Source organism: Protopterus annectens, chromosome 2.part1 (genome assembly GCF_019279795.1).
Source record: "Protopterus annectens isolate FY-2018-M chromosome 2.part1, PAN1.0, whole genome shotgun sequence".
Taxonomy (NCBI): Eukaryota; Metazoa; Chordata; order Ceratodontiformes; family Protopteridae; genus Protopterus; species Protopterus annectens.
This window is the reverse complement of record NC_056729.1, coordinates 1,160,218,185-1,160,245,012: the sequence shown is the minus strand read 5'-3', so window position 1 is coordinate 1,160,245,012 and position 26,828 is coordinate 1,160,218,185. Positions and strand designations below refer to the sequence as shown.

Here is a 26,828-nt window from a genome sequence, read left to right as displayed (position 1 = left end):
GTTCATGTAGAAGGCAGCCTGGGATGTTGTCATGTCCCACGGAAGCTGTGTTCTTGGCTTTGGAGAGTGAGGTTTTTACCTGTGCAGCCGTGATTACAGGAACTTTGCATTCTTCTGGTATAGAGATGGGCCTTTAGGGGGTGAGAGGGGGGTAAAGTTAGCACTGAACCTACCTGCTAGGATGTTGGCAATATCAGTTTGTTCTGTATATTTAGTGCCATTGTGCTGTAACTCAGAGTAGATCTGAGTGTTGTCATTGAGATTCTTGACATAGCTATAGAATGCCTTGTGGTTGTCTTTAGAATCAGTGGCGATTTTGCTTTCGTAGCTAGCTTTGGAGGATTTTATGAGGGATCTCAGCTTCTTACTGAGGCTGACCAGGGAGTTCCTCTAATCATGCATGGGATTTTACTCTTTTTAGCAAGTTTCTTTCTTCTGTTGTAGAGTTTGTTTATGGCAGAAGACCACCAGATTGGCTTCCTTTTTTTGGAGGATAGCATCTTGGTTCTGTTAGGGATAGCATGATCCATGCACTTGTGTAAGTGCTTCTAAAGTGCATCTGTGTAGGATTCAGCAGTCGTGCAAAATTTGAAGGGAAGACATTAAAATATTCATGCAACAAAAAAAACAATATTGTACTTCCGACTTTAGAACACTTTGAGGCCGGCATATAAAATGAAACCTGTAGCCTGTCAGGCCCATAGCTTGCTTCACATTTCTTTACATAATGTTATATGTGGCATGATTTCTGTAATTTAGTGAGATTAAAACTTATGAATAACAAAGCTGTCAGAGTCTTATTCAACTTACAAATAAATCCTTGTAGAATTATTTTCTCTGCTCAATATTAAATTGATATATTTTTATTTACATATATATTCTCTTCAACATTTTTTTAGATTTAACATTAGGGTAAAGTACAGTTTTAACTGTGTTTTTTAATTTCAGATGCAAACAGGGAATCTGATTCTGAATGGACATTTTATCCTGATTTTGGACTTCCAGTAACTTACCATGTGGGGAAAAAATGCAACTTTAATGGAAAATACCTTGCAAACCAAGAAAATGTAAAAGAGATATCATTACCACAACTGTTAGGAAGAAAGCAATTTGGTGAGGAACTCATAATTTTTTTTATAAAAGTATAAGGATATAATCTACTTCCACTAATTGTGATTATAAGCATAGTCTCTTCAAATGGAGTGGTATAATGTTATAAAGTATTTATCTGCTTTTAATTTCACTTTTTGTTAAGCACATCCTAATTTAAGGCAGTGATTTTCACAGTAATTCCTTATTTTGCAACTTTATTACCTGTCATACCCATGGAACCTCAACCTGGGCATTTTCTTTTGCATTTACATTCTTTTATCAGCTCCATAGAATAGAAGGATGAAGCCCGGGCTACACTCCAGCCAACATGGTTTTGATTAGTATTCCAGGAACAGGAGCAACCAACATGGGGTGGAGGAATGAATATTCTATGCCTGCTGTCCTCTCCCAGAGGGAATTGCCAATGTGGTCAGAAAGTCCTTTTATGTGGCACATCTTAGTACCAAGGATTTTGCATCCAGGAAGAAAGAGGTCATCATCTCTCTCTACTTTTCCCTCATTAGGCCAGTCATCGAATATAATGCCCATTTGGCATGTACCTCACTAGACTCATGCAACAGCTGGAAAGGCCACAAAAGTACCTCATGAAGAGGATCCTAGGCCTTAAACACATGTCCTACATGGACAGACTAAAAAAAAAACTCCAGCTATTCTCTGTCTCATATCATCTACTAAGAGGCGATCTCTGTTTGACTTACAAAGCCATGTCTGACCCGGCTCTGTTAGAAATGCTACATCTAAAGAAATCCAAATCCCTCCACACCACACACTCCAAAGACCTCAACCTCATTACCACAATCAACAGAACATATTGGAGGGACAGGTTCATAACCCAGAGACTGCCCATGCTCTGTAACAGACTTCCCATACATGTCAAGCAGAGCACCTCACTGGCCCTCTTCAAGAAAAATCTTGATGAGTGGATGGGAAATAGAAAGTTCACCCTGGGGATCACTGCAGTGGCTCTACTTGATAGAGGCCCTGGGAACTAATGTCGGGTGGCATGATGCCAGGGCACTTCTGTGGGCTAGGCTTGTAAAGGGTCCAGGGCCATTAGCCTAGTACACACCTATAAACCTATGGACCTATGAAAGGGGCATGCCAAAGTACACAACATTCAAGTCAAGAGACTGGAAGCCAGAACAATCAGAAATCACTGGACAACATGATGGGTAGGAGCTTTGAAAACTCATACTATGCCAGAGAAGTCAGCTTCTTTAGAACAGCCACCTGCACACCCATCTTGCTATTAATGTCTTAGCTAACTGAATGAAAAACAGTAATTCTTAACCCACCTTATCTCTAAATGGCTGGATCCAGTATTACTGCTCCCTACATATTTACTCTTTGCCTCACTGGTGACATATTCAGAGGCAGATGGCCACAAAATCCTCTCATGTGGACAGATGAAACCCATCCAGTTAAGGAAGATGTATGAGGTATGCCCCAGTTTGATGGCTGTGTGGAAAACAGAGCAGTTGGATGTGCAAGAGGATTTGAAGTCAGCATCAGCTTACCCTGCCTGGCCAGTTTAAGAGCATGAAAAACAAAAAACAAATAGCTAAAATAAGTAAATAAGTAAATATATCATTTGTCTGCAGGTCCTTCACAGCAATAGTGACTTATGAGTTTAATTTATTTTAAGTTAGACTTTGTTAACAATGTAGGTGGGTTGATCCAGGGACCATTTTTCCGCTACAACCTGGTCACACCAACATGAGTTATAAACTAATTACACCATGTATAATACTGAGCAAATATATTTCAAGATTTCAGAATCTGTGAATTAGAAAGCAAGTACATGAAACTATACCCTCCACAAGTATGATAATGTAGAAAATATGCTTAAGTGGATACTTTAAGTTCTGACAGTAGAGGGCTCCGGTTGGTATGAATAATATTTGAGTAGCTTTTTCCATCTGTAGTAAAACCAAATGCTAGGCAATATAGTGTTTTGATCCACAGCATGCAATCGTTACAATGTGTGTTATCCCATCCTCAAATTTCTGCTTGCCTGTCAAAACCATTGAGTGTGTTTTTTATTCATCAGAAGTGCACTGTTTGTTTCTGGCCTTCAGTTTTTCAGTGGAGTGCAGAAAATGTACGTCAGCATTTTTAATGCATGTGGCCTTAAAGTTCTTATAAATACTGCCAAATGTTATTAAATTTATTTAGTGAGATAAGAGTCTGTTTATATAAGTGGCTTTGAGAAATGGAAATATAACTAAGGATTGTAATTCTGAGTACTTCTTCTGATTAGGTTCTTCACAAAACAATGACTAATTGTACCTTCTGTAAAGCTTTAATGAAACTTCCAAAACTTTAAGGATGAAGCACATCTTCACTGCCTATGGCACAGATGACTTGAGATCAAGTTTCGGGCTCAGGTGATGGCCGAGCCAGATGGGGACGATTGGAGTAAGCAGCCAACATAGACTCACTCATCCGTGGGGGGGATGATCAACTGGAATGTCAACACCTAATGGAGAGAGAGAATTGCATGGTATGCAGTGTATGGGCCAGGGATTTGTGTGTGGCTTTACCAAAGTGTGTTTTCAAGGATGGATGGTGTATGTGCAGGAATGGGTACACCCGTAGAATAAGACACGCAGGCCCTAACATAAGTAAATTAACTTCTGAGGCAGAGGTTAGGACTAAAATATATAAACCTCTGATAGCTCCCCAGATGACGCTACCCTGTGATCAGCTGTTGCCTCAAGTTTCTGATAGCCGGAGCATATGGAAGGTGCCCTCAAGCTTTGAAAAGCCGGCTGGTCGTGAGGTATTGTACCCATATAGCTTAGGCTACTGCAACAGTGATCTATCTGAACATGTACTGTTATGGTAAGTTTACTTACACATCAGTACTTTTCCCTTTACCGCTATTCAACATTCTGACCTTTTTCCAGATAAAAAAAGAAAAGGGAATTAGTTTGTATTGATTTTCAAGTGGATCTTGGGGGCCATGTGTTTTATGACCAACTCTACCCCAACATACTTCAGTCTGTACATAAGTTCCTTCATCAAGCTTCCCATGACCAGAGCTGAGATGATAACCTTAATCAGCCTTTACTTGGGTCCTCTGCTGAGTCAAATTCTTCCCCCAAGTTACCTCACAAGAGGACATGAAATAGGAGGCACATAGAATCCCCAACAGAGTCTCTGATCTCAGACACTGACTTAGAGGATAATGAGACAGAATTCGACCTGACTCACAGATCCACCTTGACAGGTTGAGGAAATGTTGCTTGAGGCATATGACTCTGCACCACCTACTTTCCAGGTGATCCACTCTGCTAACTGCCTCATTTATTTTGCCATTAAGAGGGCATAACAGGGACCTGATTCCTCAGAACTCTACCCTGAAATCCAAATAAAATCCTCCACCCTGCTAAGAATAGGCATTACTGGTCCAAGGGCCCACTAGAAGACTTCTTGACTGTAATAGAGGCCACTAAAAGACGGTTTTCTAACAAGGACTTTCAGATGATGGACAGGATGGAGAAACATGCTTATGCCTCATGCACTTTAGATCCAGGCAAGTAAATTATGCCACACACGTGATCCACTTCCAAATGGACCTAGTGGAACTCTCTCTATGCTTTCCTTACAGTGGAGTCATGCAAGTAAATAGAAACTATTGTAGAGATGATGTTGGACGTCTCTTACCACTATATATGGGTGATGCATAATGTAGCTGATGGGAGGGCAAGTCATCTGACACATACATCACCATGAGATGTCTTGCCTGGACCACTTGTGTGATTTTGTGAATAATTTCAAAGCATCATTCACAAATGCCCCTTTTGATGTTTTTCCTTTCATTGGACCAAATATGAAAAAGATTTACTGGTACCTGAGTAAAAAGGTAAGACTCTGTGTGCCACTGGATTCAAATTTGAGATCCTTCAGTGATCCTTCAGCATGAAACCAAAGGAATCCAAATCCCTGACAATGCACCTTGATAGAGGAATAAAAAAGGGCAGATAACAGTAACTTACATCATTAACCCTTGACTCCTCCTCAGACAGGGTGGCCATGGTAGAGGAGATCACTTCAGTGGATGCAGACCAGGAGGTTAAAAAGGTCTACAAAACTAGGGATGTAGGGGTCCCTTTGTGGGAAAACAAAATTAATGGTTGCCTAACTACTGACTCTGGAAGCAGTCATAGACCATCTCTCTCTCTCCCTCTCTTTCTACTCTTCTTTGTGGCTGGCTATCACATGGGACTCTTGGGTAAGAGAAGAAATATCCAAAGGCTGTGTTATACCTTTTTCTCATTTACCAACTTAGCAAACTTCCAGATGTTCATATCCACTAAAGAAAAGTATCTAAAAGAGAAATACTTTCCTGTAAAAAATAAGAGCAATCCAAGGGATCCACCATACCAGAAAGGGTGTAGAATTTATTCAAGATTTTTTTTTGCCCTAAAAAACAAGGAACTTAAGCTAATTGTAAACTTAATTGGCCTAAGCCTTTACATCAAAAAGACCCCTTTCAAAATGATCACCGCAGTTGATGTTGCCATTATCATCAACCCCCTTTTTCCCCATTTTCTACATGGGCTCAGCTGTCATGTCAACTGCTACCATCTCTCTATTCAATACCACTCTCCTACCTTCTTCGACATTCATGCCTGACTATTGCAGATCTTCTCTCATATAATCCATCCACCTGTTTGCTGGACACCGTTTTTTTCCTCTTTCCTTATTCCTGTCTGTCCCATATCTTCTTCACCAGATTTTCTTCTTTTCTGCATATGTGCCCAAACCACCATAATCTGTTCTTTAACCTTTTCTGCAATTGGAGCTACTTTGGCTTCTGCTCTTATGCCCTCATTTCTTCATCTATCTCACGGTGTGCATCCTACCACCCATCTCAGGCACTTAATCTCCATCACCTCTGGCATTCTCCTCTACTCTGTGTTTACTGCTCAAATTTCTGTACTATACAATAGTCCTGGTTGCACCACTTTGTGTACACCTTACTTTTCAGCTTATTTGGCATTCTTCTGTCATAGACTAGTCCTGACACTGTGCCAGTTGACTGCAGCCCATCTGATTCTAGCTTTGACCTCATCATTCAGACTTCTCGTCTCCTCAGCCAACCCTCCAGATACTTGAAGCTGTTAACCTGTTCCACTGTTTTCCTTTTTATCTTAATTCTAATCTTCTTCTGATTTCCTCAATTTGCTGTGATTATAACTATCTTATCTGTACTCAGTTTTATCCCATTCACCTTCAGTTTTACATTCTATTCCCCTGTCCTTTAGAGAAGTTCTTGTTCAGAGTCTGCTTGTAATGTCGCATTGTCTGCATACAGCAGCCTTGTTGATCAGTCCTCAGTATCTCCTCTGACCTGTTTGCTAATGTAGTCCATCACCAGTGTGGACAGCAGTGGGCTCAGAGCTGAAGCCTGATGAACACCCAGTCCCACCTGGAACCCATCTATGAGTCTGAATATTGTTCACACTTGTGTTTTTGGATTCTTGTACATAGCCTTCACTAATTCTACCAATGTTTCTAAGACTGCTGAAATCAGCTCGGGACCTTGTCATATGCTTTCTCCAAGTCTTGGAATACCAAGTTGAACTTTTTCCTCATCTGTAGCATCTTCTCAGTTATATGTCTCACTGCAAACTTTGAGTCAGTTGTGCTGCATCCTGATCTGAATGCAAAACGCTCATCTCCCATCTGCCTTTCTGCCAATTTGAGTATTCGTGTATAGGTCACCTCATCCATAACGTTCATGCAGTGTGAGAGGAGTTTAGTACTTCTATACTGCCAACAGTTGTGAATACCTCTTTTCTTCTTCTACAGTGGCACTTCTATGCTTCTTCTCCAGTTATCTGGGATATGTCTTTCTCTCCATATTGTTATGAGTACCCTCAGGAACCATTTCTCTCCTACCTTCGAACAGCAGCAGTGCATCTGTATATGTCACATTTGTAAAATGTATAAAATATTTCTAAAATGTATGTCAGAATAGTCAAGGAAAGGGGCATTAAAGAGACATTGACTCCTATGCCTAGTAAATAGATGACACGGATCCCTTACGGGCCATTTGTACTCTGTGCTATAAACTGCTATGTACTGTACCCCCCACCCTTTTCTATAATAAAAAGAACACTATGTTTTATACATGACTACATAGATCATATCATTACTGTAACAGGTTTTTTGAAAAATGCATGTGTTCAGATGAGAAGATATTTGTGCTGTGGTTGCATTAATTTTCACTGATATGAGTTGATGGGGGAAGTTAACACTAAATTTGTCTCCTTATACATTGGTTATGTCCTTTGAATCAGAATGTGCAATATAGATGAGCTCAGTATATTCTTAGAGGTTATTCCTTAATTTCCTGATGTAACTGAAGAAAGATTTGCCGTTTCTTTTAGTATCTATAGCAACCTTAAATGCATACTCTGCTTTACATTTTATTGTAGTTTCTTTGATGGTATGTTTCACTGTGGTCTTGGAGTATGGGGTGGGGGATGTTCTTTTTACAACTTATCATTATGTTCCTTCTTTGTTATATAGTTTATTGATAACGGATTTCCACCAGGGAGATTTCTTCCTGAATTTATAATTATACTCAGGGTGGATGGGTGCTGACTATTCTACGCAGCTGTTTGGGTACTGAAAAAAATGGAGGTGAATGTGGTGGCCCTCTCATTTGTGCCTGTTTGTCGGGGATTTTTGGGAATCTTGCTTAACTAGGTTTGCCCTGGAGAAGTGTGTAGAAGCAGTTTCATTTTGTGGAACAGTTGTACCACTACACCTGACAGAGAAGATGACTGATTTATGGTCAGATTTAACTAGGGATGATGAGTGGCAATGTTAGGCATAGGTGGGATCTAGTTTTTTTAAGGGTCAAGTAAAGGATATCAGCCTTTAGTGGATAGTTTTTACAATTTGCTTCACTGAATTGGTTTTAAAAGTCCAGGAAATGCTAAGCTTATCTTTTTTTAGATATGTAAGGGTGCCAATCAAATGTATGGATAATTGCATCCCCTTAACAAGAAGGTATTTGGTGTGATATTTAACCCATCAATTGTGTTAAGATAATTTCTGTAATCTTTGGGGACATTGGTGGGGATCTGTGGCTTGCAACAGAGTAAAATGTGGAATTTAAAGGTGATTTGGATATCCAGGAGATACAAGTTAGGGTTGTGGATAATTTGATGTAAGGTGATGGTGTTTCTGACAAAGTCAGATTCTCACCCACATTTTATATGTGAGGGTGTGGCACATTGTGATAAAAGACACTCATGAGCAGCTATCTGGGCTATCTGTATATAGATCAGCTGTGGTGAAGTCTTCCATGTAAATAGAGAAGGAGCTTATGTGCTTGCCCACCTGGATCAACTGCACATTTGGACAAAAATTTCTGATTTTCTTTTGGTGTTTCATGTAAATTATTATTTTCCTGGAATACATTTGTGGAGAATGGGGTGAGGGACAGTGGCATTGTGATAGACGTGTGGCATGGACAAAGGTATTTAAGAGGGTGGGAGGACAGCATCATGATGATGAGGTTCTGGTTTAGTGGAGTGCCAGCAGGTTTGGAAGCTGTAAGAACAAATTTAAAAATCATAGCTACAGCCCTACTAAAAATTACAGACTTGCTGGCATTAAAACAGTTATCATGCTTAACATCATAGTTTGCGTGGGTTTCCTCCGGGCACTCCGGTTTCCTCCCGCATTCTAAAGACATGCGTCTGGAGCAATTCTCCCTGGGCCTCTGCTGAAAACAGGATCTGTGGAACCTAGTCGGACTTTCCTGGTCAACAAATGTTAAATAAATAAAATAAATAAAATGCTATTTTCACAAGCATGCAAACATGTCTGCCCGTTGCATACCCTTGAATATGTTTAACCATACCACATTTTTTAAATGCCAAGTAGCTCAATAGATTTGGTTGTGTCTGCATTTTCTAAAAATACACTACTTGAAAAAAAAAAGTACTTCTTACATTTGGGCTAACATGACAGTAGTCATCTGACCCATAGGCTTTTCATGTGCTTTGAATACATCTGTAAAGTATAAGCTGATCTATGCATAACATCATGCAGTTTCAATGCTCAAAATGTGGACTTTGACAAAATATTATGTGTCCATGTATCAGGCATAAAGGCAACAGATCTGCCATTAAGTGTTTAGTCCAAATGCTGTTCTCAGTGTTCTGTATGCAGTAAATTGAACTTTACTTTTGCATTTCACAAGTGCTCATATCTTATCTTTTTTCAATTTTTTTTTTAATTTCAGTGTTATGCAAATTTCCTGTCAGGCCATTATCTGCCACACTGATTACAGTTTTGGCTAACATTGTGCATTTTCTATTTATGCCTGTAACTCCACCTAGTACACAGGACATTAGTTTAAATGAATGTCTCCTTCCAGGTGCTATCGTAGATATCTTATTTTTGGGTCTATATTATAAGCACGAAAAGTCTAAACCGCGAACGCTCACATGAGTGAAAATGCTGGGAATCGAAAGTATGATTGTGGGGTCATGTTACAGTGAGGAGTGGGATATTTGCCCTTTCCTCACTGTAGTACGACCTCGGAGTTAGAATATATAGTCAGCGGGGGGTGTGTGGGGTACAGCCCCCCACAATAGCAAGTTCGATTAGCGGCATTTTCGTTCATGTGAGCGTTCGCGGTTTTGTCTTTTCATGCTTATAGTATAGACCCTTATTTCTGTATATGATTGCCTGTTATAAGGTTATGTTTTATCTTATTTAATACTCTTTTCAACCACAGTTTTAATATTTCTCACTTCCATTTTCTCTGCAAACTCCTTCTGCTTTCTCTTCATACTTTTCATTCACTCTGTATGCATCCAGTGCTTTAGCTAAAGTCAGTTCTTTTTCTATAGCGTGATAATTATAAATAAACCTGATAATTTCAGTGCCACGATTCTGTATCTGATGAATAAATAATGCTGCTTTCCAGTGCTGTGGCATATGTTCATTTGCTCAGTCAGATATACATTTATAGTTCTCTGAATTCTTTATTTTTATAGCACTTTAACTTCTGACTAATAACAGATTTATTACTGGGTTCATAGTATTCATAGTATTCTTTAACTTTCTCTCTCATGCTTACTGACTTGTCTTTTTCCTCATCCATGAGACACATATTGGATGACTTCCTCCTCTGGCTATGGAGGAATGCTGAACATTGAAGTTTTTCTGGTTGTCTGTGAGTCCATTCACAGTGAGATACAGCTCAAATGTCTGGATCCAATGTTTCCATTTTTTATCAAGTTACCATGCAGTTTTGCGAGATGTTCTAGCTGTATTAGATTCGTTCCAAAAACAAAAGTAAAGGTTTGCATTAAGGTAACAAATGGGAGAAACTGCTGGTACAACAGTTTTGTCAGAAAACAACATAAAAAGAAAAGTAGCATACTTCAAAGTGTTAAGTGTGAGATTATTACTGCAAATTTCAGTTGCTATAATGGTGACCTGTCGGTCTGATATTGCACATAGATGTGATCCCGTAGATCATATTGTTGTAAAAAAGCACTTTTGAATGTTTCTTCTCTGAATGATTGGAGATTAACTTTTAGTTAGAATTAAATACTTCTAAAATTATGAAAAGTAAAGTGCACAACCTCTAGACAACAAGAAACATTCAAAGCACAACTGAACCCTCACACGCACTGGGCACTTGGTAAATTCCAAAACAGAAATAAAATATAACAAAATGGAGACATTGATATACTGGATAATTAAAACACAGTTTAGTAAAATAAAATACATTAAGCAAAACACTTTCAGCCACATTTTTTGCATAAATGAGTTCTGATGAAGGCCTTATTCGAAAAGTATGAACAAAAGTGTTTGGCTTAACATATTTTTATTTAACTGTGTTTTAATTATTCACTATATTGGCATCTCCATTTTGTTATATTGCATTTCTGTCTTGGAATTTTCAATGTGCCCAGCATGTGAGAGCATTCAGTTGTGCTTCAGACGTTCCTTGGTGTCTGCATTCAGTAGAGCATGTGCACTTTTCTTTCTATTATGAGTGTTAGTAGTGTACCTATGTTTTTCCTGGTTGTGTTTCTAAAATTGGTTCTGTATTATTTTGTCAAACATTCACTTCGGCGACCATCTTTTCAATGAACACAAAACAGCAAATGTTCATTTAAACGAATGTTCACATCTGCGAAAGGTTTACACAGGAAACAGAGTTACTTGGCCAACACCTCAAATTTACACACATCACAGTATATCAAACCCATCCAGGTGGGGAGCTGCACCCTCCCCACCCCTCCATACTTATATATACCAAGTCCAAGGTTACATTATGGTGGGGAAAAGGGCAAATTTCTGAACTTGGCCAACTAACTCCATTCCCTGGGTAAACCATTCATGGATGTGAACATTCACTTAAGTGAGCATTCGCTGTTTTGTGATCCTGAACAGATGTTTGCTGAAGTGAACATTTGACAAAGTAATATAGACCCTCTAAAATTATATCAGAAAGGTCAAGCATAGAGGAATTGCATAGTTATACCCCCGGATTTACTAATCTTCTGTGCAAGACTAGCTTAGTCCTGCATGGAAGTGGCTGTTTAGGAGCAGGATGACAGTGCACCATGCATATTAATGAGGCACGCTGCCTGAGCTCCTAAGCTTACATGGAGCATGTAAGATTGCAGGGGGCATGTCTGAGAGCAAAGCTCTCAGAATATACATGCCCCTGCAATGAAGAACAGCAGAAAGGCGTAAGAAATAAGAGAGACCGCTCATAGGTGTCCGCATATCCCCACCAACATTCCCCCCTCATGTAAAACAGCAAGTAAATACAAATAAAATGAACAAAACTTTTTTTTTGCATTAAAAATCTGATTAAAGCTAACAGTAGGTGCGCTGGTGTGCCTATCGCATAGCTACGGTTAATGCAGCTTAAATGGCTGAAGAGGATAACAAGGAAGATATATGCAAATGAATCAGCATAGCAATAGTGTAGTAGGCAGAGCATTCGCCGTATGAGCAGGCATTCCCAGTTTGAGTCCCACTGCAGCGCATTCCATTTTCCATGGCAAAGCACGTTATGACCAACATTTTTGTTGCATGACCCTCTAAATAACATATATTTCTGAACTGGAGTACTGCATTAAATGCACATGTGAGGTGTCAGTGTCATAATGAATAAAGCACCAGTAAGCAAGTTTAAGCACCAATAAGCAGTAGTAATCATATCTAAGCAGTAGTAAGCGAGTTTTAAGCCCGTTTGCATGGGGATAAGTAATGCATATACAGGTTAAGCAATTTAGAAGCTAACTCTCTGTAAGCATCGTTAACCGGAGGTTAGCAGTGCCTACCCTTGCACAAACCCGCTTACAACTGCTCCAAAGTGCCTTAATCACTCTGTATCCAATGGCCCTTATTCTGCCCAGCAACAAGATAAACAGCCTTGCAGGTCTTGAACCCAAGACCCTATACACTATAGTCACATGTAACCACCAAGCCATCATAGAGGTAATCACAAACAGGCTAGCTATCGTACTATACGTAACAAATAAAACTTCATCCTTCAAAACTTCCTTGATGAACTCAAAGGATGTAACTGGTCAGCTCTAAAACACCTTCCACTTGATGAGGCAGTTACCCATTTCAACAACACATTCCTCCAAATTCTTGAGCGTCACGCCCCCTCTCGCTTAATTAGAACAGGATCCAAAGCTGCTCCTTGGCTTTCTAAAGAAACCAAGCAAACAATGCTATTAAGGAACAAACTATGGACAAAATGGAGAACTACTAAAAACCCAACTGACCATCAAAACTTCAAATACCTTAGAAATACTACAAAAAAACTCACCCTTCTTGATAAAAAAAATTTTTACCTCCAATATCAAGAAAATCAAAATCATAACCCCAAAAAATTCTGGTCAGGAATCAATAAACTGCTCCATCCAGGGAATTCCAAAACACCTACTCCAGCTAACTTAGCTCAGACCCCTCCTAACATAATAGCCAATACATTCAACAACTTCTTTTCTGAAACAGTCACCTCTCTAGCAAAGACCATGGTTCCCCCCACATCCCTTCAAAACACCTCTGCTCATAACAACACCCCCACTCTAAAATTTAGTACAGTCTCCACAACCTATATTCGTAAGCTACTTTCAAAACTGAAACTGTACTCTTTCAGCTGACCAACTACCAGCTGAATATCTGCAGCTAGCAGCAGAAGTACTAGCATACCCAGTCTCCATCTTAATTAACAGAACAATAACCAAATCTACTATTCCTTCCCCCTGGAAAGTCTCCTATATCATTCCACTGCATAAAGGAGGAAACACTAATGAACTTTCTAATTTTCATCCTATAGCCTTACTATCACCACTATCTAAAATTATGGAACGTTGTATACACCATCAACTTTTAAATCATCTTCATCATAATAACCTACTGGCAGACTCCCAACATGGTTTTAGACCTTTCCATAGCACTTCCACTGCTCTTCTCTCCTTTACAGACTCTATCAACAAAAATCGCAATAACAACCTATTCTCCTCTGCTTTATTTCTCGACCTCTCTAAAGCCTTTGATATGGTGAACCATCAGCTTCTGCTAGACACTTTGAAATCTCTTTCCCTTGACTCTTTGGCATTGCACTGGTTTAACTCATATTTGAAAGACAGGAAACAAGCAGTCCTTTGGGACAGCCATTTATCCTCTCAACTCCAAGTCACTATCGGGGTCCCCCAAGGATCCATCTTAGGTCCCCTTCTCTTCTCCATATTTATAAATAACCTGTCTATTTCACTCCCAACACCCTCATGCATTCAGTATGCAGATGATTCAACACTCATCTGCTCTGCTGTATCTCCAGCTGAACTTCACTCTTCTACCCAAAAAGTCTGTACAGCAGCAGAAAACTGGTTCCAACATATCTGTCTCCTCCTTAATCCCAAAAAAAACAAATTATTACTTTTTTCTCCAACTCTTAAATCTGCCCCTTTCTCCTTTTCTATTGTCTCTGACAATGGCACCATCATTACACCTGATTGTTCCACTAAACTACTAGGTTTTACAATAGATAATCAACTAAACTTTGATTCCCACATTGACCTAACCATCAAAGCTGTTAATAAAAAGATAGGTGCCCTCTATAGACTTAAGCCCTTTCTTACAGCAACTACCAGGGTGTCTCTAGCACAAACTCATCTCATCTCTACATTATTGTATGCCTCTCCATCCTATATCAACCTATCAAAATCTAACCTTCAGAAACTTGCCACATCCTACCACAGCATTGCCAGGTTTGCCACAGGTTCCTAATTTTGTACCCATCATTGGGTTAACCTCAAAAAACTTATTCTTCTACATCAATTAGTTATCACCCATACAATTCTCCATTACTGTACTTATACACCCATACTTAACAACCTTGTTGCCCCTTACAGGAATCTTACTTCCCTTCGCTCAGCTAACACACTGCTAGTAGCTACTCTCAAATCACACAATAAATCTGGTGACTCCCTGTTCACAAATGTTGTTGGCTCATACTGGAATAAACTTCCCACAGAACTGACTACTTTAGGCTCATCACAACTTTTCAAGAAACAATTAAAGAACTAGTTCAAATCACACTGGCTTTGCCCTTTCTCAAATCCTGACTGACCACAGCATCCAACTTTCATTATGGTTCTGTCCATTACCTGTTGTTATACATCCATCTCTTCTACTTGTCTCTCCCACTAGTACTACCCCTCCTCTGTAGCTCACCTAGCATCCACTTGGATATTCCTATTCCTATAATGTCACTTTCTCTTTACACTAGATATATTACTGCAACCTGTCATCTCATCTATTATTTAAACCTGTATGTTGCTTCCTGCTGTGCAAATCTGGTTCTTAAAACTATAGCCTGGCACAAATGTTTATCATAATTGTTAATTCTGTAAATATTGTATAAACTCTATTGTGTGTTATTATTTTTATTGTCTTTTACAATTCCTGCTTCTGCAAAGAATATGGGATTAGCGATCCTAGCAGTATTTTTTTACCTGTTAAATTGCTTCTGTACTGTCACTATGCTATGTTGGAATAGTTTTTTGATTTTTATATTTGTCTCTTACTGTGCTGTTTTATGTTATTTACTAGTATATATAGTGGAGCTTTTCTACTCGGGCCTCTGCTGAAAATGGACATATATCCAGCCAGACTAGCCCGGTCAACAAATGTAAAATAAAAATAAATAAATAAAAAAGTAAAGAAAAATGAGGTATCAGCAAACAAGTCTTCACTATAGTAAAATCAAACTGAACCATTGAAAAGAATCAGTATACAGACATATGTTCCATAACCCACTACATAACATAAATACGTGAACTGGAGTACAGCAGTAAGCCCAGAAGTCAGGTGTAATTGTAACAGAGTGTTGAAGTCCCCAATAAAACACAAGGACCCCATAGAGTGTACGTACACATGAATCATGGATACCAAGCATACATATAAGATATAATGAATAATAAATCAATGCCAAAAAGAAAATATAATACAAAGTCAAATGTAAGCAACACTAAGCATTGCACAGGCCAGCTTAGGAGGTGTAAGCAATGTGTAGGCCAGCTAACTCAATGTGCTCAGTGTTATATCGCTTTAAACAATGCCAGCCTTAGATAAGCAGGTTTGCCCATAGCTTAGCCTTTTCAAAACCAGCCAATCACGAAAAAGTCTGGGAAGTAGGCCCTACTGAAACCCAAGAAGCAGGAATACATCTCATAACTGGTTGTAGCTTCCCTTGCAGGCACCATGTCAGGAAGGGAAGAACGTGTGCACTTTCGGGTGCAGCACTGGTGCATCCAGGAGTCCAGAGTCATGGCAGGACTCCTTGTCAAAGACCATGAGCAGAGACTGCTGCAGGGCCAGTACCAGAGCTCCCAATATAAGGCAGATGCCTGGGACCGTCTTGCTCGTGACCTCACCAGTGCCACTGGCATACCCCAAACTGGTGAGCAGGTCAGGGATCACTATGCTGACCTGAAGCGGCGTAAGGGAGACCTCTTGGAGCAGTGGATCCAAGAGGCTAGAATGGCGGGGGATGACCCAGCTGTGTGTATGTATCACCCCACTATGTGTGTAATAATTGCCAGCTCATGTATATCATAGATAGGTATGGCTAAATATGCCTCTTATACCCTCCACAGCTGCAATCGAGCGGGCCATGAACCAGGAGTCCCATGGCAGTCGCCTGGAGAGGTTGCGATGCGAGGCAGGTCAGTAATACTCTTGCATGTACTGTCATAGGAAATAAATCTAAAAGTATTAGTAAATTAATTGCCTGTATAAAACCTATATTGTTTAAGGCAAGTACTGCATACACCAGAGAATATGATAGGAGGAGACTCATATAGTATGTATGTAAATAAAAGCGTAATAGCCTGATAATAAAGGTCTAACTGTTGGACTGCATGTGTATACTCAGGTATTATATGGTAATGTAGATTTGCATTCACGTAATAATACTGTTGTATTAAGCACTTGTTACCCATACCGTGTACCATAAATAGAATGTGTAGGAATGCCTGTATATGACTGGTGTAATCCCCAGAGGCCATTTATTACAACTAAGAGACACATAGAAAACAGGGAAAAGGCAGACAACAAAACCCGAATAACACATGCAACTGAGATGTGAACTGTTGATGTTATGTAGTCCAATCTCGCCTTCGTTTTTACCCATGGGTTAGGATCCAAACGTCGGCTTCAACTCGGCCATACTCTAGCTCAAAGTCTTCAATTGGCTCATGGCTAAGGGGTATCCCATCATGCAACAGGTCTATTCCCCAGATCTCGTTTGCCGCTCGTTATGCTCAGACATGGTCTCGCTTTTGGCTGTGGCTAAGTATATTGTTTATAAAATTTTATAAACTGTTGATTTGTTGTTGCTCAAAAAAGCTATTTTTATAGCTCTGTGTGTGTGGTAGTGGTGTTTTACTGCCTTTGTTTTGTTTCTCTTGCTGTTTTTTGTGGACTTGTCATTGGCCGTTTTGGTATCCCGTTTGTTTCTTTCCCCACGGGTTAGGCCTGTTTAAGTTAGAGGACCTAGCCCTCCCCATTTTTTCTGTGTGGTCTTTGCTTTGGTGCTCCATTCTGTTAGTGTTAGTGTTGTTGTGTCTGGCTAGTGGTGCTATCCTGCCTTTGTTTCCCCGGGCTAGGCCCATTTAAGTTAGAGGACCTAGTCCTCCCTGTTGTCTTTCCCACTGGTTTCTAGGCCGTTTTAGTTAGAGGCTCTGTTTCTCATGTGGGGTTAGTTGGGTCTAGTGTGTGTACATTTTACTTTGTTCCTTTCAGCATGTCCAAGGATTCTAAGGAACACAAGCCTCCCGGCTTTAAAAAGTGTGTTGAATGCAACAATAAAATGTCTTAAACTTATGGGCATTCTGTGTGCGTGTACTGCTTGGGGGCTATTCACCTCCAAGAGTCCTGCTTTTTTTGTCATTCCTTCAATCCCCGTGTGCTACAGGAGAGGGAGAACAAGCTCATTTTGAAAGGACTGCTTCAACACTCCTTTGAGGAAGACTTGGCTAAGTCTTCCAGTGCATTATCCTCTCCAGCTAAAAAGGACAAAAAGACTTCTAAGAAGCACTCTCCGCCTCCGTCTGTTTCTTCGAAGCTGCCAGAGAATGTTGCTAGAACAGCTTCTCCTTCTTTGGTTCCATTGCCCTTGGTGCCGACAGAAGGTAGTCTCTTGACTAAGTCCATATCAGCTTCCAGCCTTTCAGAGACAGTCACGGATATTTTGGTTCGGAGCCGGTCTCCAGTTACTTGACCGGTTTCTCCTTCATGCAAGGCCCCTTCTGTAGGGAGATCCAGATCTCCTACATTATCCTCCAGGTCTTCCAGTACCCTTTCCGATGAGGATGTTGATAGGGTGGTGAAGAAACTGCTTCAGTCATCGGTGTTGGCCAAATTGATTTCAGCTCCGACCCAGTCGGCTCCAGAGCCTATGACATCTTCATCCTTTGTTGTTCCTCCTCCGAGCCTTTCTCGGCCTTCGGAGTCAGAGTTGTTGGTCCCATCGGGTGCCATTAGGTCAGTTCCAGTAGCCTCGCCTGGCCTCTCGGTTCCAATTTCCACTCTGAGCCTATCGGCTCCATCCACGGTGTTGAGGTTCCATAGTTCTCTGGTCGGACCTGAGGGGGAGGGATTGGATCAATCTTCATAAATTCTGAGCCTTCCTCTTGATGCTTCGGCTCGAGTGAGCTTGGACCCGACATCTGCTTTGGACCTCATCTCCTTGGCGCCAAGGGCTACTACTGTTTCCTCTACAGTTAGCCAGCCTTCAGAGACGGGGGGATCAGCCTTCGAGGTTATGAGGAGCATGCTGGCCAGGTCATCAGCTGCATCCTACGGCACCGATACTCTGCCCCCTCCAGCACCGGTGTCAGTTTCGGATCACGCTCTATCCTTGGGCAGTGGAGACCCTAAGCCTCAGGATGCCTCCATGAGTGGTCCCCAACTTTCTGACGTCTCCCCAGAGTTTTTGCCTGAGGAGCTCGCCAGAAAGAGATTGTGTAAGAGGAAACACCTTGACTCCCCGGATGAGTCTCTCACATCGGACACCAACCTCAAGAAGTCAGAGGGACCCCCCCAAGTTGCCTTCTGAAGATATCTCTTTTTCAGATATCCTGGAGATCTTGAAGCAGACAGGTGGCTGGCCCTCCAAATCCCCTTCTGATGAGGAGTCGGTGTTCCTGAAGGCTTTTGGGTCTCACCACTCCTCCTCTTGGGTTTCTCCTCCTTTTGATGAGCTACTAGATCTTGTCTGTCGAAAAGTGTGGGAAACTCCTGACACTGTGGAACCCGTCCCTAGGAGACCCAATAAGTTTTTGTCTGCCCCCTCTGACAAGGAATATCTAACTAAAGGCATTTCAGTAGATGCCATGGTGGTGGCAGCGGCCACCAAGAAGGAATTTTCTGAAACTTCGTCTACCATCCATCCACCTAACAAGGAGTCCCAGGCTATGGACAGGTATGGGAAGTGTGTGTTTGCTTCAGTGGCCTTTACTCTGCAGTCACTGAACTACTTGACGCATTTTACAAGGTTCCAGAGAGATCTCCTAAAAGAGCTAGGAGATTCTCTACAGTGTAACATTTCTGATGCCGTGGCACAGAAGGTCAATGCACAGATGTCTACCCTAAATTCCCTTACCAACTCCTCCATGAGGCTTATCTCATACGCAGCCGATGGAACTAGTAGGGCAGTGGGTTCCAGAGTCCCTCTTAAGGGACACTCCTGGATGCACCTGTGCCATTTCATGGAGGCCTTCAAGTCTACGTTCACCAACGTTGGTTCATCGTTGTTCGGAACCAAGGTGAAGGACACTCTCACTAGGTGCGAACAGGAAGGAAAAACCCTGTCTGCCATGGGAGTCCATTTTTCCATGTCTTCTAGACCTTACCCCAAGGGCCAGAAGGGTGGGAAAATGTGGTTCAAAAAGTCGCAGAGGTTTTTTCAGGGTGCACAAAGTGATTCCCCCTCTGGAGGCAGGGGAGAGGGTGGAAATTCAGGTAGACGCCGCCCTAGAGGCAGAGGAGGCTCGCGTAACCAGGGGGACCGTGATTCCTTTCGTGGTTCTCACTACCAGCGTTCCTGAAGGGAGGCCTGACTGTGCGTCTCTGGAGCCGGTCGGGAGTCGCATTTCTTTATACCCAGAAGCCTGGCAAGATGCCACCCAAGACGAGTGGGTATTAAAGATAATTTCCAGAGGTTATCATATTCCCTTCTCTTCTCCTCCCCTGCCAACCAAGAGAATCCCGGACGTTCCACCCAGTCACAGGGATTCCGCAACTTTAGAAATAAAAAAGTTGCTTTTGAAGAGAGCCATCCAGCCTGTCTACACAGACCAATTAGGATTAGGGACTTACTCCAGATTCTTTTTGGTGCCGAAAAGAACAGGGGACCTGAGACCCATCTTGGATCTCAGCCGATTGAACCTTCATGTACAAAAATCCAAGTTCCGCATGGTCACCTTACAGTCAATACTCCCTCTGTTGGGGAAAGATGTGTGGATGTGCTCCATCGACCTCAAAGATGCTTATCACCATATCAAGATGGACAGGGCATCAAGAAGTCATCTATGCTTCTGGCTAGGAGCCAGTCATTTTCAGTTTCACGCTCTGCTTTTTGGTCTCACCACAGCCTCCAGGGTGTTCACCAAATGCATGGCAGTGGTAACAGCTCACTTGAGATGTCAGGGATTCCAAGTGTTTCTGTACCTGAACGACTGGCTCCTTTCTGCCACCACCAGACATCTACTGTTACAGACCAGGGACGCCACCATTACACTGTGCCAAAGGTTAGGAATTACTCTAAATTGGAAAAACTCTGCCTTGTTGCCCTCACAGTGTGTCACTTTTATCGGTGCCGAGCTAGATACGGTGCTCATGAGGGCCTTCTTGCCAGAAGAGAGAATTCAGGCTGTACACCAGCAGGTCTGCACCTTACTACCATTGTGGAAGGTCAAAGCAAAAGTGGTCCTCAAGTTATTAAGGACCATGGCTGCCACAATCATGCTAGTTCCCCTTGCCAGACTACACATGAGGGTTCTTCAGTGGCTGCTTTTCGCCCAATGGTCACTACAGCATCTTCCACTCTCCCATTTTATTCTGATAACGGACACGTGCAAGTGGGATCTACGCTGGTGGCTTCAGGCCAGCAATCTCAATGTGGGCAAGTGTTTTGTTCCATCTTTTCCAGTTGCCACAGTGACCACGGATGCCACCCAGATCGGGTGGGGGGGAATTATCTTGGCAGGACTGCCCAAGCCACCTGGCAGGATCACGAGATCCATTTGCATATCAGTGTCCTGGAGATGAGAGCAGTGCTATTAGCGTTGCAAGCACTTCAGAGCTTTCTCCCTTTAGGGACAATTGCAATCCACTCAAACAACATGTCAGTGGTATGGTACCTGAACAAACAGGGGGGGAACCAAATCATACCCCCTTTGCAGAGAGGCACTTCGAGTTTGGCAGTGGGCAGTGTCTTCCCAACACTTTCTAGTTGCAACGCACATACCAGGGAAGTCCAATGTGATTGCCGACAGGCAGAGCAGAGCTATCCTCATGCCTCACGAGTGGTCCCTGAACAATTATGTTGTGGAAAAGATATTCCACAGATGGGGGTCAGCCTTGCTGTGATCTACTTTCCAGCCCCCTCAATGCCAAATGCAGCAGCTACTTCACCCTTATCCCCCCGGAGGGGGAGACACCCAGGAACACTCTGGCTCACGATTGGCCCTTCGGTCTTCTCTACACCTTTCCACCATTACCTCTCCTATCAAAGGTCATTCAGAAAGCACTCTTTGAGAGACAAAATGATCCTCATTGCCCCACAATGGTCTCGTCAGATTTGGTTTCCCTTCCTTCAACCCTATCTAATGGACAAGCCCTGAATTTTGGACCCAGCTCCAGATTTGCTGACTCATATGTCAGGACAGTTCCATCCCTCCATCCAGACCCTCAAGTTGACAGCTTGACTGCTCCAGTTCCGTCCTTAGTCAGGCTTCATGATTTTTTCCCGGAAGTGGTCCATATTCTATCATCTTCCCACAAGCCGTCTACCAGGAAGATTTATTCCAGTAAGTGGAAGAGATTTTCTATTTGGGCCCGTGAGAGACATATTGATCCTTATACAGTGCCTATTTCGGCAATATTGAAATTTCTTTCTCAACTATTCATTCAGGGTTCAGCTGCAGCAACCATTAAAGTACAATTGGCCGTGATTTCTACCTTTCACGTTGCTAATGAGCCCAACATTATGGCTCATAGACTTTGTAGGACTTTTCTGAGAGGGACATTGTTACTCCGACCTCCAGTCTTTGATCCAGTGATGCCATGGGACCTCAATTTTGTACTACAGAAGCACACCTCAACTCCCTTTGAGCCAGCAGCTATGTGTAACATTAAATTCTTGTCATGGAAGACAGTATTCTTGCTAGCCATAACTTCAGCTAGGCGGGTCTCTGAACTCCAAGCATTATCGATTAGGCCACCTTATTTGGTGTTTCACAAAGATAGGGTTTCCTTAAGAGCCAACCCTTCTTTTGTTCCAAAGCTTGCCTCTGTTGTTAATATCAACCAATCCATTGAGTTGCCTGTGTTTTTTCCTGAATTCTTCAACAAGGCAGAATTTAAGTTTCATCAGCTAGATGTTCATAGACAATTGCATTTCTATTTACATAGGACAAAAGATTTCTGGAAATCAGATCAAATGTTTGTCTCGTTTTCAGACACTAGACTTGGGATTCCTGTTTCTAAGGTAACCTTGACTCGCTGGATCTCTGATTGCATCTCATTTATTTATGCTTCCAATGGCAAAGAATTACCCTTTAAAATGAAGGCTCATTCTACATGATCTGTGGCTACCTCAACTGCATTTCAGGCTAGGATGTGTATGGATGATATTTGTGTTGCAGCAACATGGTCTTCGCCTCATACCTTTATTAGTCACTACAAATTAGATCTGGTCTCTAGAGGCAGATCTTTCTTTGGTTCCATGGTGCTTAAGAGTATTTTTCACTGAGCCACCCAAGATCAAGGTGCTAGGGACACTGTCCCACGGGTAAGAATGAAGGCGAGATTGGACTACATAACATCAAGAAGTTATGTACTCACCATAACGTTCGATGTATGTAATCCATCTTGCCTTACATTCTTACTAGCCCTCCCTCCTTCCCCCTCCTGGAGGACCTGGGGTATTGTCTCTAGGTGTCAGTAGTCCTTTCTGTTGGGGTTGTTCTTCTCAGTGTATACGTGTGTGAGCTTGCAGCAACCAAGATCTGGGGAATAGACCTGTTGCATGAGCCACGGTTATATACTCCCCCTAGGTTTAAATTTCTTATGGTGTTCTGAAGAAGTCTACTATGTTAGATGAAAGTGCTTAACTGGAGATGTAATGGGATCCTATCTCGCCTACATTCATAACTGATGGGTTCGGAGCCGATCCATCGGCTCCGACTCGGCTAACTAGTACACTAGAACGAAGTCTCTTATTGGCTGGGCTACCCTTTATCCCAGGATGCACCACACCTGCTTCCCCAGATCTCGTTTGCCGCTTTACAAGCTAGACGTGGTCTCGACTTGGCTGGAGCTAAGTGTACTTTTATTACTTTTTCTGGTCTTTTGACCTTGGGTTTTCTTCACAATTTAAATCAACAGCTGTTTTAACGGCTATTCCGTGTTTTTGTTGAGTGATTGAGTGTTATTGATCGATCTTATATGTCGGTTGGTCGGGCGAGGCCCGTTTAAGTTAGAGGGCCTTTGCCCTTCTTAGTGGAGTGACTGTGTTGTTTATTTACCCCCTTTTTCTTCCGGGCAAGCCCGTTTAAGTTAGAGGGCTTTTGCCCATTGTTGTGTTCTTTTTTGTGTTTGTTATTTCTCTTGTGAGGTAAATCTTCTCTCTAGAGAGCTCGTGCCCCCTTTTTTTCTCGCGCTCTAACAGTTTTTTTTTTTAGTCACTTCTGTTCTTTGCGTGAAATTAGGGTATTGCTTAGTGTTATTGTATTAACATGTCTAAAGAACAAAAATCAGGGTTCAAAAAGTGCACTAGGTGCAATTATAAAATGTCTATTACAGACAGTCATGCTATTTGTGTATATTGTTTAGGGACAAAGCATTTGCAGGAGACTTGTAGTGTGTGTCATGCTTTTTCTGCTAGGGTTCTTCAAGAACGAAAAAATAAATTGATCTTGAAGGGTCTTATTAAGCCCTCTTTTGAGGAAGCTTTGGCTTCATCTTCTACTGCTTCTAAAAAGAAAAGGTCGTCGGCTCCGACCAGTCCGTCGGAGCCGACTGCTAAGAAGCATAAGTCGACCTCTTCTTCCTCGGCTCCACTGACTTCGGAGCCGAGGGTTGAGGGGTCTGCCTCGATGCCTCTTTCCTCGGCTCCATTAGTTTCGGAGCCGCAGGTTGGAGCATCGAGAGGCGAATCACCTCCATCGGTTCCAATGGTTTCGGAGCCGGTGGAGGTGTGCAGCTCAGACTCTTCCCCCTTGGCTCCGAAAGGTCCTTTGGCGCCAATCCTTATTCGTACTGTGCCGGACCCTGCGCCGATAGTGTTGGAGCCCTTTCGGAGCCGGTCCCCTACATTGTCTGAGCCGAGAGGGAAGTCGTCTCGACCCCTTTCTACTTCCTCTAAATCCTCCAAATTGTCGGATTCGGATTTGGATAGGGTTATTCAGAGGCTTTTCCAGTCTCCAGTTTTTGCACAAATGGTCTCGGCTCTGGCCCAGTTGGCTTCGGAGCCGATCCCCCCCCCGAAACTTTCGATTCCTCCTCCAACCTCCTCGGAGCCGTTGGAGTCGGTGATGGTGGAGCAAGGCGGAGCCGTACGGTCGGAACCGAGACCCCTTCGAGGTCTATCGGTACCGACCATTGTTCCTACCCTGTCCTCGGGTTCAGGGTTTGGTACTGGGACTTCCTCAGCCGGGGCCGAGGGGAACATCTTGGGTCTAGGTGCCTCGGTGCCTAGTCTTCCCCTCGGAGCATCGGCTGCCGGGATTCCTAGTGCCGTCGTGGTCTCTCGGCCAGTGATCTCCATGGAGTCTGGAGGTCCTGCCTTTGAGGCCATGAGGAGCACGCTGGCCATGTCCTTGCCGGCTCAGCAGGCTTCCATCTCACCATCCCTAGACCTGGAGACTGGTGCTTCTGGCGTACTGCAGTCCCATGACAGCGGGGCCCCAGGGCCTGAGGACACCTCCGTCGGGGGTTCCCTTCTTCCGGGGGGTCCATCCGAAACAGCTTCGGATGAGCCTCCACGGAAGAAATTGTGCAAGAGGAAGCACGTAGACTCCCAAGATGAGTCTGTCACATCTGACACTGACCTCGATGACGCGGAGGGGTCCCCAAAATCATCTTCGGATGATGTCTCTTTCTCAGATATCCTTGAGATTCTGAGACAGAGAGGAGATTGGCAGGCCAAAACCCCTTCCGCTGAGGAGTCAGTCTTTCTCAAGGCCTTCGGGGCCCAGCCCTCCGCCTCCTGGGTGTCTCCGCCCTTCGTTGAATTGCTTGATTTGGTTTCTCGAAGGGCTTGGGAACACCCTGATTCCATGGAACCGGTGCCTGCAAGACCAAATAAATTTCTTTCAGCCCCCCCTCAAAAGGAATTTTTAACAAAAGGAGTTCCTGTAGATGCAATGGTGGTGGCATCTGCCACACAGCAGGACGTGGCAGGGGCTTCAACGTCTATCCACCCTCCTAATAAGGATTCCAGGAGCATGGATAGGTACGGGAAGCGTACCCTTTCTTCAGCGGCCTTTGCCTTACGGTCGCTGAATTACTTATGTCATTTTACTAGGCTCCAAACGGACCTCCTTAAAGAGCTAAGTGAGTCCCTCACAGGTAATCTACCTGAGGCGTTAGCCCACACTGTTGGCGCCCAGATGACTACCTTATTTTCCATTGTGAACTCGTCCATGAGGCTCATCTCGTATGTGGCCGAGGGGGCGAGTAGAGCAGCAGGAACAGGCGTCACCCTCAGGAGACACGCCTGGTTACGCTTGTGTTCCTTTGCGGAGGCCTTCAAGTCTTCCTTCGCCGACGCCCCCTTTGATGGGTCCTCTTTGTTTGGACGCAAGGTGAAGGACACACTGACTCAGTGCGAACAGGAGGGCAAGACCTTGACTGCCGTTGGGGCCCGTTTTTCCGCTCCCTCTAGGCCTTACCCCAAGGCCCAGAGAGGAGGGAAAATGTGGTTCAGGAAAACTCAGAGGTCTTTCCCTACTCCACCCAGTGATCCCCCCTCTAGAGGCAGGGGGGGGGGGAATTCAGGAAGACGTCGCCCCAGAGGCGGCAGAGGCCCCCGTAACTCTGGAGACCGCGATTCCTTTCGTGGTTCCTCCTACACTCAACGTCCCTGAGTTGGTGCCCGACTGTGCAGCTCTGGAGCCAGTCGGGGGTCGTTTTGCGGAACACCCACAAGCTTGGGAAGCTATTACCAGCGATCAGTGGGTGCTCCGGATTATTACCAGAGGCTATCTCATTCCCTTCATCAAGCCCCCCCTTCCCTTCAGGGAGATCCCGGACGTGCCACCCAGTCAGCGGGATCAGGCAGCAATAGAGGTTTCAAAGCTGCTAGAAAAAGGAGTCATCCAGCCTGTCCCCACCGATCAGATCGGATCAGGAACTTACTCAAGATTATTTTTGGTGCCAAAAAAGACAGGGGACTTCAGGCCCATTTTGGACCTCAGTTCATTGAATCGCTTTGTGAAAAAGTCCAAATTCCGAATGGTCACTCTTCAGTCCATTCTCCCACTATTGGAGAAGGATGTCTGGATGTGCTCCATAGATCTCAAGGATGCTTACTATCACATTCTGATAAGTCAAGAGTCCAGGAGACATTTACGCTTCTGCCTGGGAGACAGTCATTTCCAGTTCCAAGCACTGCCCTTTGGTCTCACCACAGCCCCCAGGGTGTTCACCAATTGTCTGGCAGTGGTGACTGCTCACCTGAGAAGTCTAGGATTCCAAGTGTTTCCATATCTAGACGACTTTACTCCTTACTGCCACCTCCAAGCATCTACTATTTCAGGCGCTCATGGCCACAGTCACCTTGGGCCGTTTCCTAGGAATTACTTTCAACTGGCAAAAATCTGTACTACAGCCATCTCAGCGTATTACCTTTATAGGCGGAGAGCTAGATACAAAAAGGATGCACGTCTTCTTACCGGCAGCAAGAA

General features: G+C 43.2%; 1 protein-coding gene across 4 annotated transcripts in view; it reads left to right on the top strand.

Annotated features, from left to right (window-relative positions):
• SPATS1 (spermatogenesis associated serine rich 1) overlaps positions 1-26,828 on the top strand; it is a 1,192,417-nt gene that overhangs the window by 785,908 nt on the left and 379,681 nt on the right. For all 4 annotated transcript variants that reach the window (XM_044062692.1, XM_044062693.1, XM_044062690.1 and 1 more), the window contains one exon: positions 949-1,113. In XM_044062692.1, the coding sequence (XP_043918627.1) occupies positions 949-1,113 (165 nt within the window). The remainder of the gene's footprint in view (positions 1-948; positions 1,114-26,828) is intronic.